Below are 14017 nucleotides of genomic sequence, written 5' to 3'. Positions count from 1 at the left end.
GCGGCCAAGAGCTGCTAATTTAGTCCCATTCGCGTTGCTTCTTATTGGCGGGCCAACTATAAACGTGGAAACTTTTAAAACAACAGACAGTAATCAATCAACGCCGAGTGCTCCATCTATTCTGATGTCTGAAGTACTGTACCAGCCCCAGTTCTAATTCTGTGTACACCTACCACCTGTCACCTGTCACCTATACATGGTACCACCGCACCATATCTCTTCCCACCCCAAGAGGATCCCACAACGGCTTCCATTCAACTTCTCGCGCGGACACCACCGTCTCTTCGCACACCTCCTCTTCGGTATGTGTATGTTCGTCCTCAACCATCCGGCGCTGTCGTACCTTCCACCCCCGCACCACCCACAAGCATAACCCTGCGCCAACGTACACCATGCCGGAAAAGATCTGCACATTCTTGTATGCTGCCTCGCCCTCCGTGGGCCGTCGTAAAGCCTGTGCAACAGCTTCTCCAGTCGCTCCGGGACCAATAAGAACAAGCCAAAGAAGGCTCAAAGCTCCCGGCAGTTCCTGCAGCCCGATGACCTCCACAAATACGGGGGCCACCGTCGCGAAAAATGTGCCCGATACCATGCCACCGATTACAGCAAACAAAGACACCACTGCCATGCTCCGGGCCGGAATCCAGATGGCGAAGCAGAAGACTGCACACACCAACGAAAAAAATGTCGCGACATTCAATCTTCCCAAGCGATCGCTCGTTAGTCCGATAAGTGGCCGTCCGATACCCTGGCCCAGATTGTGCAATGCTCCCACAACACTGCTCTGATGAGCGGATAAGCCGATCGAAATGGCGAAGTTTGGCAGGCTGAAATTGACCGCCACGAACCCGAAGGTGCTGAAGATTGCCCAACCAAGCAATAGGATAAACTCGAAGTGTCTGAGCAGGGGCAGATTGAAGGGAGTGTGGCGACTCTCGGTCGCCTTGTTGCGGTCGCGTAGAAATGCCGCGCTCACGAGGTTCGCCGCCAACGAGACGATTGCTATTGTGCGGAACGTCCACGCGAGCCCCAGGCGTTCAATCATTGACTGGATGGCGAGGGAATAAATGACGCCACCTGTTCCGGCACCGGCAGCGGGGATGGCGTTGGCAATGCTGCGTTTACGTTCAAACCACTGCGGCGGGATGCCTAGGTAACTCATGTATATTAAACCCATGCCAACTCCAAAGCAGAGGCCTTGAGTCAGGAAGAGCTGGTAGGGATGCGTCGCAAAGGATGCAGCGACTAAACCCGCACTTTGAATGAAGATGCCGCTGATTAGGACGGCATGAGTTCCATACCGACGAATTAGGCATACAGTCACAGGTGCCATGAGATACGCGCATCCGATGGCTAGCCCGCCGATGAAGGCAAAAGCCAGCGAGCTGGTGTTGGGGTAGATGTTGTTGGTAAGGTAGTAGGACAGGAACACGCCATAACTCTGATGTTATTAGAATGGAAAGGGTTGGCTAGTAGATCCCGTTCACATACCCCGTTGATACCCCAAGTGTTGACTTGAAGCCAGAACACGCAGGCGACTATAACCCAGCCATAACCCCCATCTGGGGGTATGTCCCCTCCGATATTGAGATCTTGCTTTGAGGTTGAAGAACGGCTCTCTTCGTCACCATTTTCAGTGTGTATGTAATCCGTTCCGTAATCGGATTTATGAGCGTCTTTCTCATGAGTGGAATCCATTGGGCTTGCGTACAGTTCTGCCAGGCACCGGTATACTGGAGCAATCGAAAGAAGGGCTCCAACCGGAGAATATATAGTGCATCTGAAACTTGAAAGCAGTAGAGCAGACGTACGACATTCTGCATATCAATTCCCCGAAGAGAATCAAACCCTACCGCGGGGCTGGAATGCACCATCCCAAATTTGGGAGAAGCCACGCATGAAAAGGCCCACGCACCTCAGTCCAAAGGACTGAGAAAGCTCCGATCTATTGCAAATAGCAAGGGAGACTGTAGCTTGCGCAATAGCTCAACGAACCGGATGCTTGGTTGGCTATCTTGCCCTTGTTGGCTATCGGTATGGGAAGTGAAGAATGCTGCTACCTGAGGCCTGCACATCCCCCATCTGGAGTAGCGGTATCCCTTGCTTTGGGCTCGATCGGACCAGGGGACAAGTCCTCGAGTCTTGAGTATGAAACGGTGATCGGGTCGGTTGCTCATTTTAATTGGGAGACACACAGGGTTTACCACTTGTGTCCAAGATAGCAAGCTTGAATGGGCTGCATATAGTATGGAGACAAAAGCAAATGTTGAGTAGGGGTTTCCACTCTGCAAGGATGGTTCAAGTCAGCCATAAAATCAGGTGCCACGCACATGTGCCGATCCCTGTCGGTCTATCGGAGGGCGTTCAAAGAACTGAGTGGACGACAAATGCTCGAAATAAGACCCGGTACCCAGTATTGGCTGGAATGAAACAGTGATGTCGGTGGCTGCGGACAAGCTATAGATGGCCCATGTGGCGGCTTGGAAGTCGAGAACTCTAAGCTGGAGGTATGAACCGATTGACGAATTCACAAAGATAGCGGTCAGAATAAACCGGTTGCTGTCCAGCCGTTTATCCTGTCCAGGCACTGCAACTTCCCAGATGAGATCATGCCGACTGCTGGTGACTAAAAGGTGAAGGAAGGAGTGTCCTCAATGGGGAGCAAAGGATTGCGAAATCTTTGTCCCTTGGCCCCAGTGATTGACACGGACTTACGAATCCCCATACTCTCCTTCCTTGCGCGACAGCTCGGTCGGACACCCGGAGGTCATATCATGCAGTGATCCATGCAGTGATCTTCGCTGACTGACGTAATTGTTTATTGGTCCTGTTTGAATACTTCTTGCTGTCGTCCATTCTCGACTCATGATATACGTGGCTTGCTTCTGTGGGTGGATGATCCCCAACTGTTACCCCATCATATTCGATGCAAAGCTTAGCAGAATCGGACATATGATGCAAACCAGGCGGATGTGATTGACAATAGCTCAAGAATGATTGACATGGGGTTGCAAAGGCGTTTCAGAGGCGTTTCAGAGGCGTTGTAGAGGTGTTGTAAAGATGTTATAGGGGCATTGTAGAGGCGCTGCAGAGGCATTGCAGAAGCGATGTATAGGTGCTATAAAGAGTAGATATATCGTAGAGATATTTAACAGGTGGTCTAGAGGCGTTTGAAATGAATTGCAAATGCATTGCGGAGATGTTGCAAAGGCCACAGAGAAATGAAGTGGAGCCGGGAAGGCTTTGAGGTACACATGATGCTGCGATCCCGCGCCTTCCTAAACAGGCATATATAAACAGCGCAACACAATCTTACGCGTTTCAAGACCAAACCAACCGGAACAATACGACAGCCTTCAGCTATCCAATAGCGAAGAGAGAAGGACCCTAGACCTCAAACGAATCGCCAAATTGCCACGAACCGTGATACCGTTCCTGTATAAGGCTTGGTCCAATGGGAGACGTGACAGACGCGTCTAGTGTAAGTATTGTCTTACTTATTGGGCTGACATCATTCACTTGTAGGTAGTTAGTAGCTACTACTGTACTCATTACAAAGACTCGATCACCTGTGCAACTGATCTTCGACTGGAAGTGCCCCTTCCGCCTGCAGCCGAAGCGCAACCTCGTCGACCTCCCTCCACACCCGCAGCAGGTTGCCTCCAGCCACCTTGCCTGCATCCTCGTCGCTGACTCCGCGCCGCAAAAGCTCAGCAATTAGATCGGGGAATTTGGACACATCTTCGAGACCTCGCGGGACGGTCGGAATGCCATCAAAGTCACTTCCCAGCCCGATATAATCAAAGCCAATGAGATTCCCAATATGCATGATATGGTCCACCACATGCTCCAACGTTGCATGCACTGGGTCGAAATCTGGTAAGCCGTACGGGTTATTTGACTTGGTACACGAGACAAAGTCCGGAGAAAAGTTGATCATCACAATCGAGTTGCGTCTCTTGACCAGCTCCAAGACATCGTCGGGGACATTCCGTGGATGAGGACAGACTGCATACGCGGAGCTGTGGCTGAACATGACCGGCGCGCGGCTGCCAGCCCAGTCGTCTCTGCCAGCGCCTAGAACGTGTCGCATCGTGTCCGCACTGACATGGGACAGATCTACGATCATGCCGACTCGGTTCATCTCAAATATGAGGTCCTTGCCGGCCTCGCTCACTCCGTGCCAAAGAGGGTCCGCTTTCTTCACCCCACCCGGAAACTCGACGAGCGCCGCATCAGCATAGCGGTTGTGGCAGTTGTGGGTGAGCGTGGCATATGAAACTCCAAGGGAATAGAAGGCTCGCAAGTGGGACAGCGAGTTCCCGATAGAATGGAGACCCTCGATGCCGAGTGGTGAGATAATCTTGCCCTCGCGGAAGGCCTTCAAGGCTGTCGTACCGTTGGGGGGAGCAGAGAAAGTATCGGAGTAAGCCTGCTGCAGACGTCGCGTTACATCCACTTGTTCGAAAGTTTCGCGCACGCCTGTTTTATAGCATTAGCAAGGGACAAACCGTGACAAAGCCCGATGTCTTACTGGTCACATATGTTGCGTCGGAGAAGTCGCTCCAGTTTTCTGGGCACTCCACAAAGACACTCCAGAAGGTACCGCCCACTTTGCCCTGAGCAAGCCGTGGCAGGTCGACATGGCCTTTCAAACCTCCCTCCGTAAAAGGCACCTTGAAGTCATCGCCGTAGATGTGGTTATGGAACAGGGAGCGGATAAAAATAGGCAAATCATCATGACCATCTGTGACTATTAGAATTGTAACTAGGACATCTCGTCTGCGGGGCACAATTTACCTATCAATGGGGTTTCCGACAGGATTTTGTCGACGCGTTGTTGCAGGGTGAGCGGTCGCCTGTTGCATCGGTGTGCATTGGTCAAGAAGACGAAGACACACGCGAGCAGAAAACTGAGAAGCACCCGTCCCATATTGCGCGCTAGAGAAGATCGCGGCGTTTTGTTTGGACCGGATGAAGCAGAAGGGATTGTCGCATATGGGAGCGATGACCCCAGCTCGACTTTGGAACCCATCTTGTAATACTGAAGGAAGGGGGGGGGGTTGTGTAACCCGCACCGGTCAATTTCTCGCGAAGATGAGTAGCCGTCTTGGAGAAGAGAAAAGAGGTGGAAGGAACGGAGCTCCGGAGGAGTAGATCCTGGTTTATCTAGGAAACCCAGGACAGACGGTAAGCATGGCTTGTATTAGCAGCTTAGCAGCTCAGGATGCGGATTGGCTTACGGGGCTTGATAAGCCTCCAAACTAGAGATGCCAGGCACAGACGGTGCGAGAGCGGTCGGAATTGATCCGAAAGAAGCTCTGTCACCTGGAGTCCATCATACCACACAGTATGCAGCGGACTAGGATCAAAACCATACCCCTCCGGGGACGAATGACGGCATCTCCGGCCATTTTGAGGCCATATTCGCGCCTGACAAATGCGGGCCTTCGATAGGCCAGCCGCGGTACCTTCCCGATATGGCCAACCAGTGCGGGAGCCAATCACAGCACGCGTCGCTGGAACAAAAAATTCCTCGAAATCCATTGAAGGACGAAAAGAACGAACCGTTCGTTCTCGACCCGCTCGACAAGTCCCATCTTCTTCTCAGGAGGCGTCGTTTAACTCCGTCTTCATAGAATCCAAGCCGTGAACCTGTGTTTCGTCAAGAATCGTCCACGGTTTCTGCGATGCGTCACCAGGGCTCCATCTACCCCTCTTAATCAAGTGCGCCCGCCACTTGATCGAACCCGCCCTTGCATTTTGTCCCCGCAGGGACTCAGATCTGTCCAACACGCGGTGATCTGGGAGACTACGGTCTGATCCATTAGACCACCATGGCCGAAACTGCAACTCAAGGTAGATTGGGATCTGTGTCTTTGACCCCGTTACTGCTAACACGCATTTATTCCAGGTCTTTTGGCCTTCTGGCACCTTTACCGTCTACCTCTCCTCATCGCCCTCGCTACCGTTTTCGTTATCGTGCGAGCTTACCGCAAGCTTCAGCCCAAGTCCAAGATCGCTACCGCGTCCTCGATCCCGTCGTCCCCTCGCAGTCATTCTCCGGAGAAAAGTGAAAAGGTCGCCAGTCACGATGAGAAGATAACTGAAAAGGAAACCAACACTGAGGTCGTGGAGAAGGAGGTGCCAGCGAAGCCAGCAGGACCCAAGCGAGTCTCAGGAAAGAAGCCTTTGAAGGTCGCCAGCCGCCGTGGAGGATCAGATCAAGAATCACCCGTCTCGTTTATCCAACCCATCGTCTTCTTCGCTTCGTTAACCGGAAACACCGAGAGATACGCACAGGTTCTGTTAGAGGATTTGCGTGCCGCCGCGCACGATCAAGCCGATCCCGAGAATCGCGAACGCGGACTTCTGCCCCCTCAGATCCATGACCTGTCTTATGTTGATTTCGATGACTTCTTCCTCAACACTCCCAAGGCCCCATCGACCTCACCGGGAACGCGCTACGTTTACTGCATATTGGTCCCGACGTACAATATCGACACAATCCTCAACACGTTCCTTGCCCACCTCGACGAAACTCACAATGACTTTCGGATTGACACTGCGCCTCTGGCGGGCCTGGCTGGCTATTCTGTGTTCGGCTTCGGAGATAAGGAAGGATGGCCTACCGAAGAGGAGGGCTTCTGTTCGCAAGCTAAAGAAATGGATCGTTGGATGGCGAAGCTCACTGGCAGGAAGAGGGCCTACCCGCTCGGGTTCGGTGACGTCAAGAATGATGCGGAATCTTCTCTGAAAGAATGGACCCTCGGTTTACAGGATATCCTTGGCGAGATCGTCAGCAATGGAGGCCTAGGTGAAGGAGTTGTCGGTAGTGGTGACCCGCTTGAGAGTGACGAGGAAGAGGATCTGGACGACGAGGGCTCCTCTACGAAGGCCAGCGGTCGCAAACGGAACAAGGCTCAGGGTGTGGTCGATCTAGAAGACATCAAGTTCAGCTCCGAAAATGGATCCGGTGCCCCTATCCCGGTGGACTTCACCACGGGAGGCAAGCCTTCTGCGCCCGAAACTGACAAGGAAATGGTCCCGAAAACGTCTCCCACTTATGCGTCCCTCACAAAGCAAGGCTACACGATCGTTGGTTCGCACTCGGGTGTCAAGATCTGTCGCTGGACCAAGTCTGCTCTGCGTGGTCGGGGGTCTTGCTACAAGTTCTCGTTCTACGGTATCCGCTCGCACCTTTGCATGGAGGCTACCCCTTCGCTTTCTTGCAGCAACAAATGCATCTTCTGCTGGCGCCATGGCACTAACCCCGTCGGTACCACCTGGCGTTGGAAGGTGGATGATCCGGAGCTCATCTTCAACGGCGTGAAGGAGGGTCACTACAAGAAGATCAAGATGATGCGCGGTGTTCCTGGTGTGCGTGCTGAGCGATTCGCAGAGGCCATGCGGATCCGCCACTGTGCCCTCAGCTTGGTCGGCGAGCCCATCTTCTACCCTCACATCAACCGGTTCCTGGATATGCTGCACAGCGAGCACATCTCTAGTTTCCTTGTCTGCAATGCGCAACATCCCGATCAACTTGAAACACTCCACCGTGTGACTCAGCTATATGTCTCTATCGACGCAAGTAACCGCGAGAGCCTGCGCAAGATCGATCGGCCCCTGCACCGCGACTTCTGGGAGCGCTTCCAGCGTTGCCTTGATATCCTTCGTGAGAAGCGCCATATCCAGCGTACAGTTTTCCGCCTTACACTGGTCAAGGGTTTCAATGTGGATGATGAAGTGCTTGGGTATGCAGACTTGGTTGAGAAGGCACTGCCGTGCTTCATTGAGATCAAGGGAGTGACATACTGCGGTACGAGCACGAGTGCAGGCGCTGGACTGACGATGCAGAACGTTCCCTTCTGGGAGGAAGTTCAGCAGTTCGTCACATCCCTGGACAAGGAATTGGAGCGCCGTGGGCTGAAGTACGGCATTGCTGCGGAACACGCCCACAGTTGTTGTGCACTGATCGCCTCGGAACGTTTCCACGTCAATGGCAAATGGCACTCTCGGATTGATTACGATAAGTTCTTCCGGCTATTGGAGAAGGAGAAGGCCGATGGCATCTCGTTCACGCCAGAGGATTACATGAGGGAAACCGAAGACTGGGCCCTTTGGGGCAATGGAGGCTTCGACCCGAATGATGAGCGTGTGTACAAGAAGGGGAAGAAGAAGACCATCCAAGCTGCGGAAGAAGTCCAGGGTTCATCTTGAGGTTGATCTGGAGCCAAAGATGCCGTAGCCATGGGTGCGCAAAACCTTCAGTTTCACCCGAGTCCGAACCATGACTTACCATGCCATGCCAAACCCCAGATTTTCTCTATCCATCGATAGAATTACAGCTCCATGGTTGCTCTTAATACCATCGAGACCAACCGATGAATGAGCAAAAATTCAACGTCAGCAGTTCCAGCGCAAAAAAAAAAGACTTGATACGCTAGACATCACGATTCGGCGGATCAGCAAATGGCCCGCAATCTGCTTGATCATTTACAAGGCCAGTAAATTTCAAATTGTATCTAGTTTAAATAACGAAATGTCACGTTGCTATGATATCTCTAATGCTCCTGACCATGACATCGCAGAAGTTGAAATTGACATTTCAGCTCTAACCTCAATAGTTAATCTCTTTGGATTTATTTAATCAATGCTAAACCTGCGCCAGAAACTACACCCGACCCTGCATCGATCACTTTCAGCATCTCCATATGCACTCGAAAAATGAACAACTGTCTTTTGTAATGGATGTTTATGCAATATGAAGGGAGCTGAGCTGACTGTAACTCGGTGCCTCATTCCGCATAGCTAAGTACGCTCAGGCATCAGTCCCGTGAGAGTCCGATCCGACTCAGGCGAGGATTTTGGACCGCCGGAAACCACTTCCTGAACCGCCGCGCCGGCGTGCCTGCTTCAAACATATCGTCAATCTCAATTGGCATCCGGTCTTTCATCTCGGGTACGAGGAACCACGTTCCCGTCAGACCTAATATACAGAACCCCACGAATACAAAGCCCGTTTTCGCGCGCAAGTTGCCCTCGTCGGGGTTGAACATATACGGCAAAACGAGGTTGAAGACGGTGCTGGATAGTCCGGTAACGAACCAACCCAGTCCTTGCGTTTTGGCCCGCAGCCGGAGAGATGAGGCTTCTGCTCCGACGGCGTAGGACGCTGGCCACGCGCCTATACCGCAGACAGTAATGATAACGAACATGGTGAAACCGGTGTACCTTGAGAGTCCGATGAGTGCTGCAAATTTAAACAACTAGGGGGGAAGAGATCCAGAAGGCAACTCACCACGTGCTTACAGTCCCTGGGAAGCAGCCCGCAATCCCCATTCCCAACCATGCAAAAGTCGAGACCCCCAAACTAGCCAGGATAAGCGGTACACGGCCAAAAATCGTCAAAGTCCACATACTAAGTAGGTTCGCCACCAGCCCCAGCGCAATGCCAACTTGCAAGAAGACGAAGCTTCGATGCGGCTTCATGCCGACAATCTGCAAGTAATAGCTACACTTGGACAGCAACGGGAGACCAAACAACGAAGGAATCAGATTCGCAAACACGACGATCATCGTGCGACGGCGATCGATACCTCTAAGACTGTCCCGATATCCAGCCGCACTACCGATCGCCTCCTGATCTTCCTTCTCGATAAACTCGCGCAGCCGCTCGAGGTTCTTATCCGCTTCTATACTAGTCGAATTCAGCCGACTCAGGGACTTCCGCGCCGCACTGATCCGCTCCTTGCGGATAAGATACGTCGGACTCTCCGGCAGAAGCAGCGTGACGAGCAACGGCAGGGCAGAGAACGGCCACTGCGAGATGAAACAGTTCATGTATCCTCTCGTGCCGCCAATATCCAACGACTCGTACACCACAACGCTCCCGATCAACTGGCCCAGCAGCGTGAACAGCGGGAAGAAAGCCAGAACCGGGCCGCGCAGGATCGCGGGTAATATCTCCGACATGTACGTCTGCGTCGTGCATGTGATGATATGCACGGCGAAGCCTTGCACGAGCTTTCCGATAAAGAATACTGCCCTGCGAGCGTCGATCTCGTCAGGGAGGTTTGAAACGTATGCTATTGCCACAGCGACGGCGGATATCGTGCTCGCGAAGGCTAGGCAGAATCGTCGTCCGAGACGGTCTTGGATGTTACCCGCGGCGAGGGAGCCGAATAGACCGCCCAGGGGGCTGGCAATGTCCCAGAGACTTAGCCAGACGGACGGGATGATGAGCTTTCCATGGAGTCGGCGACCGAAGTCGCGTCTCATGAGGTTAGATTACATGTGTGTGAATTTGAGGATGGGTCATACTGGAATTCCGGCATAGACGACACATTGCCCACGATGACGAGGTCGTATCCGAATAGCAGGATGCCGGACGAGAGAGCCACACAGTAGCACAGGATCTTGGGGGACTGTTTGATGGATGATAGCAGAGATTGTGGAGGTGGTGGAGATGGCTGTGTTGCAGGCGACGAAACCTGTTCTTCAAATGGGGCTTTTCTCTCCATGTTGATTTGTCGCTCGTTGCCACAGTCTCAGCCCCAGTCCTAGAACGTTTGATGGCTGGTCTCTTGCAAGCTGATGCCGGGTGGATAAGTACCTCAGCCGCGGCATGACTATACTCCGGCATCTTGAGCCCGACAAGACAGCACCGCTCTCATGTGAAGCTTTCATAAGGTGATACAACGATGCTAGAGGATGGCTGCATTGTCTACGCGTGCGTGTCATTGGTTGGATGGAGGTGGTTTGGTGGGCTGAGTAACCAGACAATGCAACGTAATAAAATGAGATTATGAGGCGTGTAGTTCCTGGTGTTGGGTTGGGAGTTTGATTGATTTTGGAAGGTCGGGTCTGATAGGGTGAGTAGGTGGTAGGTTTCGGCCATTTCAACAGTCCTCTAATCTTGGATCTTGGATTTCTGCTAATATACAGAACATTTAAAGACCCCGACTCCTCTATGTTTGGGATAACGCTCCACAAATTGACTCACTATAGATCCGGGTGATGCATACAACAGGTGATGCATTGGTTACTTGAGCAACATGGGATGGATGGTACCAACTCCGAGAGACGCCCTTGCATCCAGGATACTCTCTTCTCCTTAGAACTATCAGAATAACTCACTGAGGTGAAATTGAGGCCGCCATCTACAGTCTGGCCTGACCCCGTCGCTCAAGTGGGAGGTATCCAGATTCTCCGCCGCACACTCAAGTTTAGCCTGTTAATCTTTTCTGCTCAATACTGCATCTAGGATATCCATAACTATCCACTCCACAACTGTCGACATAGACAAACTGATTCCCCGTGTGGTCGACTCTGAGTCTGAAGGTAACACAAACTCCACCGGTATTTAATCCATTCCATCATTGATGACTGACACACCCAAGACAGGGATTTGGACGGTCTAATCCCATGGGTATTTCAGCATGGCTCAGTTGCAGAGGATTTATTTCCAAGAAACTGACCTAAAGAGCAATATAATTTCAGAGACGTCTTCTACCGACTTTCTTGCTACCGTGCCGAGTTGAGCGCGTCGAGTAGAGACCTCGAGACCTTCCGAACCGACCAGACTACCACCATCACATTACCTCGCAAAAACTAAAAAGTGCATGACAGAGAGTACTTCACGCATTCTATGAGGTCGCATGGCGGGTTACTGGTGAATATAGTGCGGACGGTATGTCACAGGTTGGAGGGCCTAGATGGGCAGGAGCCTGAGTTTCAGTAAGTTTTACTTATGGTCCTGGGACACACTCTACAGATCTTGAATCGGATGAAGATTAATACAAAGACTGAAGCTTCCCGATAATAAATCTAAAGCACAAATTCGTAATCGGAAGGAAGGAACATGCTGCTCGATCCGAAGGAGCAGTCGCAGTTGGTCCAGACCAGCGACAGACATCGCCTCCCAATCATCTCGTTCATCGGGGTACGTCCACCAATCCCATTTCTAACAAAGAATAGTGGTACGAAGGAAGAACCTGGAGCGAATCTCTCAGCGAAATCCTCAGCATAATGCTCGCACAGCTCGTTAAGAACCTCAGCGTGGATTCCCCTGCTCAGGAGATGTATGTGTTTGGTGTGCATGGGCCATATATCTATATTATCAGGGGCCTTTTTTACGACTGATCTGGTCGCCAGGATTTACTCCGTAGACTGAGATGTATTCCGAGAAAGATGTTCTGGAGTTGGCTTTCTTATGGGGGTATGATTTTTGTGTAAGAGATGATCGGGGCGATTCTGTATATTTTTTGACAAGATTACTTCGATATCTGAAGAGTAGACATGCGATAATTAGGGGGTGTATGGTGTCTGACTCCGCGGAAGAATGTAATATAGAAGAGTCTCTAACTACTGTATATAGAAGCAATACCCCTGATCAGATAACTCTAGAAAGGGATACAGGCAGTCAAGCTACTGTCACCCTGACAGGGATCTGACTATTGTGGATCTTTCGTGACTCCCTTCCCTGAAAAGGCATGTCGCGCGATGCATCATCCATCTGCCAGCCGGAGTCCAACCGCCACCCCGGAGTACATCTGAGCCCCCCTGAGCCTTCCGCCTTCCGCCCCGGCGCCCCCCCCGACACGGAGTGTCTACTCCGTACGTAGTTTAAACAAAAAAAATGAAAGCAAGAAATCAAACACCAGCCGATCACGAATATTCTAGCTGGCACTAGATGGACGGCGACTAACTAAACTAGGACCGGAGTGCTCCGTCGACCATCGGGATTCAATCCTCAGCACGTGCCGATATTAGTTTCGACTCTCGTAAGCGACAGTCATCGAAGGCAAATTTCAGGGGGTCTGACTAGCTACATGTGGACTGGAACCCTTTTCCGATCGACCGACCGGGGCGAGTCCAGCGAACCCTTTGCGGTCTGCAGAGTGCAGACGGGTTTTTCGTCCATTGAGAATTGGAAGACGTTGACAACAACTTCAGGTTGCAAAGATTTTCCAACGGTCAAATGTAAGTATTTTTAGTAGGGTTCGGGCTTTGATCGGACGACAGGTTAATCAATTATGTCTCGGGCGCGCCACGTGGAAAATACGCTCGGACGATGGTTCTTTTGTGGGAAAGCGTGGGAGGGGAAATTTAATATAGATAGCAGGCGATTACGTTGGTTTCTTCAATTTAACTAAATGGAAGAACAGCATCGTGAAACGGCTAGACATTCTATGACAAGTTGGGCTCCGTACTCTGTGCGCGACACAGATTGCATGGCAACGTCAGCTGGTTTAGTGCTGGGTTTAGTGTTTAGGGTTAAGCTACATGGTCGACACACTATGCTATCGATTATTGGATTGATTATTGTGTCTGGAATGACAATCCCATTGTGATGTGAATGAAGATCTACCTGTCTGTTCTATATTTAAAAATGTGTAAATGAAGTGCCCTGCCTCGTGTGCTGTCTAGTGCCGTCTGGCCCTCTCACTTTCCTCGGAAGGGAAAAAGAATGGGTGTTACCGGGCGCCCGGGACCTGCAACGTGCTGGCCAAAACGGGGGGGAGAAAGCCAGGAGCAGTAAGATTGATCCTGCATCCTTCTGCACCGCAGCCTTGCAGGAGCAGCCTGTAGGAAGGTGTTAGGAAGTCCGTCGGCCCGGGTGGACTAGTCCACTCTGGTACTCACTAACTAATCTACTACTAGCCAGGCAAGGATAAGAGTTGCAGGCTGAAGCATCCATATTCCATCAATTGTGGGTGGGGGTTTTTCCGTCCGGAACCACCCTGATGGTCACTATATGGTTAATAAATTCCAGATAGATAGTGAACAGTCAGCTTCTCTGGGACTGGGAGACTCCTTTTAGTATCCAGGCCGCACGTCAATTGTATCACCATTGTTATCTGTGCCTGTGGTTTGATGGTTTTGCTTCTGACATCCCCACCATCCGGATGGCCATTCGTCCCGGTCCGGCTAATGAGCGCCGGTGAAGCACCGTCCAAAACGGGGAAAGTCGTCAATTTCTGACGGGCGGGGGGGGGAGGGGGGTTGTTGCGTC

The 14017-nt window shown here is 51.7% G+C and overlaps 4 protein-coding genes across 4 annotated transcripts; 1 reads left to right on the top strand and 3 right to left on the bottom strand.

Moving 5' to 3' along the window:
* Positions 1 to 190: 190 nt before the first annotated feature.
* On the bottom strand, positions 191 to 2856 carry BO70DRAFT_390776 (MCT family MFS transporter; the record flags this gene model as incomplete). Its single annotated transcript, XM_025546186.1, has 3 exons — positions 191 to 1441; positions 1492 to 1676; positions 2811 to 2856. 3 exons carry the CDS (start codon positions 2854 to 2856, stop codon positions 191 to 193), a joined length of 1482 nt encoding a protein of 493 aa, XP_025394592.1.
* A 309-nt stretch (positions 2857 to 3165) lies between these two features.
* BO70DRAFT_324537 (putative dipeptidase) lies at positions 3166 to 5374 on the bottom strand. The gene is made up of 5 exons (XM_025540619.1): positions 5244 to 5374; positions 4801 to 5169; positions 4535 to 4747; positions 3570 to 4482; positions 3166 to 3518 (listed from the first exon to the last, which is right to left on the bottom strand). The coding sequence occupies exons 2-5, from the start codon at positions 5033 to 5035 to the stop codon at positions 3512 to 3514; spliced, it is 1368 nt and encodes a 455-aa protein (XP_025394591.1). The 5' UTR covers positions 5036 to 5169; positions 5244 to 5374; the 3' UTR covers positions 3166 to 3511.
* A 261-nt stretch (positions 5375 to 5635) lies between these two features.
* On the top strand, positions 5636 to 8442 carry BO70DRAFT_366652 (flavodoxin and radical SAM domain protein). Its single transcript, XM_025544388.1, has 3 exons — positions 5636 to 5859; positions 5915 to 8254; positions 8320 to 8442. Exons 1-2 carry the CDS (start codon positions 5838 to 5840, stop codon positions 8218 to 8220), a joined length of 2328 nt encoding a protein of 775 aa, XP_025394590.1. The 5' UTR covers positions 5636 to 5837; the 3' UTR covers positions 8221 to 8254; positions 8320 to 8442.
* Positions 8443 to 8755: 313 nt separating this feature from the next.
* On the bottom strand, positions 8756 to 10523 carry BO70DRAFT_374883 (putative sugar transporter; the record flags this gene model as incomplete). Its single annotated transcript, XM_025544996.1, has 4 exons — positions 8756 to 8783; positions 8887 to 9234; positions 9302 to 10276; positions 10324 to 10523. The coding sequence occupies 4 exons, from the start codon at positions 10521 to 10523 to the stop codon at positions 8756 to 8758; spliced, it is 1551 nt and encodes a 516-aa protein (XP_025394589.1).
* Between the last annotated feature and the right edge of the window lie 3494 nt (positions 10524 to 14017).

Source organism: Aspergillus heteromorphus (genome assembly GCF_003184545.1).
Source record: "Aspergillus heteromorphus CBS 117.55 chromosome Unknown BO70scaffold_49, whole genome shotgun sequence".
In the NCBI taxonomy this organism is placed as follows: Eukaryota; Fungi; Ascomycota; class Eurotiomycetes; order Eurotiales; family Aspergillaceae; genus Aspergillus; species Aspergillus heteromorphus.
Note: the sequence above shows the minus strand (reverse complement) of the source record. Positions and strands in the feature narration are given on the sequence as shown.

Excerpts from the sequence above, each read along its gene's own strand:
- BO70DRAFT_324537 (XM_025540619.1), bottom strand. The coding sequence starts at position 5,035 with ATGGGTTCCAAAGTCGAGCTGGGGTCATCGCTCCCATATGCGACAATC. Across the intron at positions 4,748-4,800 it reads GTCGGAAACCCCATTGATAG|ATGGTCATGATGATTTGCCT; the intron begins GTAAATTGTGCC and ends TAATAGTCACAG. Across the intron at positions 4,483-4,534 it reads CGACGCAACATATGTGACCA|GCGTGCGCGAAACTTTCGAA; the intron begins GTAAGACATCGG and ends GCTATAAAACAG.
- BO70DRAFT_366652 (XM_025544388.1), top strand. The coding sequence starts at position 5,838 with ATGGCCGAAACTGCAACTCAAG. Across the intron at positions 5,860-5,914 it reads GGCCGAAACTGCAACTCAAG|GTCTTTTGGCCTTCTGGCAC; the intron begins GTAGATTGGGAT and ends CATTTATTCCAG.